General features: G+C 34.9%; 1 protein-coding gene across 1 annotated transcript; it reads left to right on the top strand.

Moving 5' to 3' along the window:
* Window positions 1-1,233: 1,233 nt before the first annotated feature.
* Window positions 1,234-2,385, top strand: LOC134805065 (uncharacterized). The gene has a single exon (XM_063778351.1). The coding sequence runs from the start codon at window positions 1,234-1,236 to the stop codon at window positions 2,338-2,340; it is 1,107 nt and encodes a 368-aa protein (XP_063634421.1). The 3' UTR covers window positions 2,341-2,385.
* Window positions 2,386-3,060: the final 675 nt, after the last annotated feature.

Raw genomic sequence — 3,060 nt, 5'->3', positions numbered from 1 at the left:
TAAGACAGAATCCCAGTTTGAAATTAAAGAATGTATTACCTGCAGATAGTAGAACTTTGTTGGAAACACCGAGAAGTAACAATATTGTGGCAATGGGAAATGGCGAGTACTGGTATTATGGGTTAGAGCAATCTCTAAAAAATGCATTGTCTCAAATTAGAGATATACCGTCTAACATATTTTTGACATTTAACATAGACGGGTTGCCTATCGCAAAAAGCACAAAAAAAGAATTTTGGCCTATCTTGTGCAAAATAAAAGGTCTAGATGTGACACCGATAGTTGTAGCAATATTTTGTGGTAGTGGTAAACCACCCTTGGAATCATTTCTGCGTCCATTTGTAGACGAACTCTTAAAACTACTTAGAGATGGATTTGAAATGCATGGGCGAATCATTACTGTCAAAATTCGTTGTTTCATATGTGATACACCGGCGAGGTGCTTTATAAAGGGTGAGTTTGTGATTGTTTTGCATACCTATTTATAAAAATACAGTATTTTAAGTGTTATTCGAGAGTTTCCAGAAAAAGAGTAAGTACTTACCATTTACTTCTTTTAGAATACTGACTTTCCTTTTTACATCTATAGTCCTCGTGATTTTAGAGTAGAGTCTTCTTCTTCTCGTAAGTTATTTAGCTTTTACGTACAATCGAGGACATTGACGGTGAACCACTTTAAGGGCAAAAATCGTTTAAACTTCTTGCAGACGGTCAGGCGATATCATAAAAGTGATGACCAATAACATGGCACTTAAAAATTGCGTGTTGAAAAAAAAAGGTTAGCTCAGGTAAAGTTTATAATGAACGGCATTGTCTTTGCGACGGCCGGCATTTGCAAATTAAGATAAGAAATTCAAAATGCATCCTAATTGGTTTTCTTTATGGGGAACCGATGCTTAGCCTAAACAACAACCGAAACGTTTGTCTTATTACCTGTTTTTACTTTTTACCCTTTTCATTATTTAGATAAAGAATCCGAAATGCATCATAATTGGTTAACTCTATGGGAGGCGGAGCTTAGCTCGATCGTAAGGATCGATTTTCTGAAGTGGTTCACCGCAAATGTCCCCGATTGTACCTAATAATTACCTGAACAACGGTGCAAATTTGATTTACCAATGTTTATTTATTGCAGGCACTGTAGGCTTTAATAGTTATCATGGTTGCATGAAATGTACAGTTATCGGAGATTACGATAGACGAGGACATCATATGAGTTTTCCTAGAACGGATATGCCTTTGCGCACCGATCACTCGTTTAGAAATCGCTTGGATCCAGATCACCACAAGGAAAGAAGTGCAATAGAAAATTTACCAATAGACCTTGTTAACGATTTCACGATAGCTGATACTCTTCATTTATTAGATTTAGGCGTAATGAAGAAATGTTTGTTAGGATGGACAAGTGGCAGTTTCAATTTTGAAACAAAATGGTCGGCAAGAGAAATACAAAATGTTTCAAGAAAGCTCATGCAAATCAAGGCAACCACACCATCTGAAGTCCACCAAGGAAGATTGAGGGAATTAGATTCTCTTCACTTTTGGAAAGGTACAGAGTTCAAGAATTTTTTACTCTACTACGGACCAGTAATACTAAAAGAACATTTACCTTTGGAAGTATATCAACATTTCTTAACATTGTTCTGTGCTACCACAATTTGTTACACAGATGTGTACAGCCCCTACCGACATATAAGTCAAAAACTGTATGTTGATTATATCGCAAGATTTGCAGAAATCTACGGCCAAGATGTTGTGAGCAGCAATATTCACAACGTATGCCATGTTGTGAATGACGTTATGAAGTTCGGGTCTCTACCTTCTCTTAGCGCCTATCCTTTTGAAGGTATGCTTTACAGAATTAAAAACCAGTTACGAAAGGGTGATCAACCATTGGCGCAAGTAGCAAATCGCATACAAGAACTGTCGAAATTGAATATAGACTCTACTTGCAAACAATCAGATCCCGCTCTCAAAAACGAAATTTTACTGGAAACTGGTGAAAAAGTTTTTAAGACAGTCAGAATTAGCAAAAAATATTCGATATCTAAAAACAATAAGGACAAGTGGTTTTTGACTACTGACAAAAACTTAACAGAAATGGAATACGCTACTTGTGTAGAAGGAAAAATAAAAGTGTTCGGCAGAAATATAAAAAATAAATATAATTTTTTCGAGTTACCATTTCAATCATCAAACATAAACATATATGCCACAGCGCTCTATCATGAAACTGAAGAATCGAGAGAATATAATTTAGACGACATTAAATGCAAAGTTTTTGCTATGGTTTGCAATACCGAAATGGTATTTTTTCCAATATTATCAACGCTTCAATAAACAAACATTCATTATTAACATTCTCTAAGCATTTTTTTTATAACTTTAATCGATCTGCAGAATATTATAGTTGAATCATCGAGAGCGTGGAATTGCATATGTACCTAGTAGTATTGTTTGTTTACAGGCATTCTATATTTGAATTTTCTATTTTCTTGTACTATCAGCATACAACCACTACAAATGCAATTCCATCTTCTCGATAATTCAACTATACTATTTTGATGAATAAAAATATATATTTGGTCAGCCGAAATTGATACTTGGTCAGCAACTTATGGTAAGCAAGTATTTCTAAACCAGTTCGCAATTAATGTCATACTGAGCTGCTTTAAATTTATTTAATTAGCAAATTATTTGAGCGGCAATAAGCGATCCACCATTAATCAAATTTTGTTAAGCAGTCAGTGGGTAAGCGAATTATTTCATTATGGATTACAATTAAACTGATCCGCAAAACTTGGTTAGCTGAAAAATCAGTTGAACAGCATATGTATAACCAACCTAACCTACCCTTTGCGTATCAGTTATTAAAAATAAATTGATTTCTGTAAACGCCACAGTTATAAGATATCATATAACCTAACCTAACCCACTTTTCTAGCAGCAGTTAATTTCTGTAACGGTCGCAGTTCTAACCTAACCTAATCAGTAATCTACTGTTCTAGTACCAGTTGTTGTTGCGTTTATCGCATAAAACAACCGCGCGCTTTATATGTA

The sequence above is a fragment of the Cydia splendana genome, chromosome Z (assembly GCF_910591565.1).
Source record: "Cydia splendana chromosome Z, ilCydSple1.2, whole genome shotgun sequence".
NCBI lineage: Eukaryota > Metazoa > Arthropoda > Insecta > Lepidoptera > Tortricidae > Cydia > Cydia splendana.
Note: the sequence above shows the minus strand (reverse complement) of the source record. Positions and strands in the feature narration are given on the sequence as shown.

What these genes read in the sequence shown, in the direction of transcription:
- LOC134805065 (XM_063778351.1), top strand. Translation starts at nt 1,234, where the DNA reads ATGCCTTTGCGCACCGATCACTCGTTTAGAAATCGCTTGGATCCAGAT.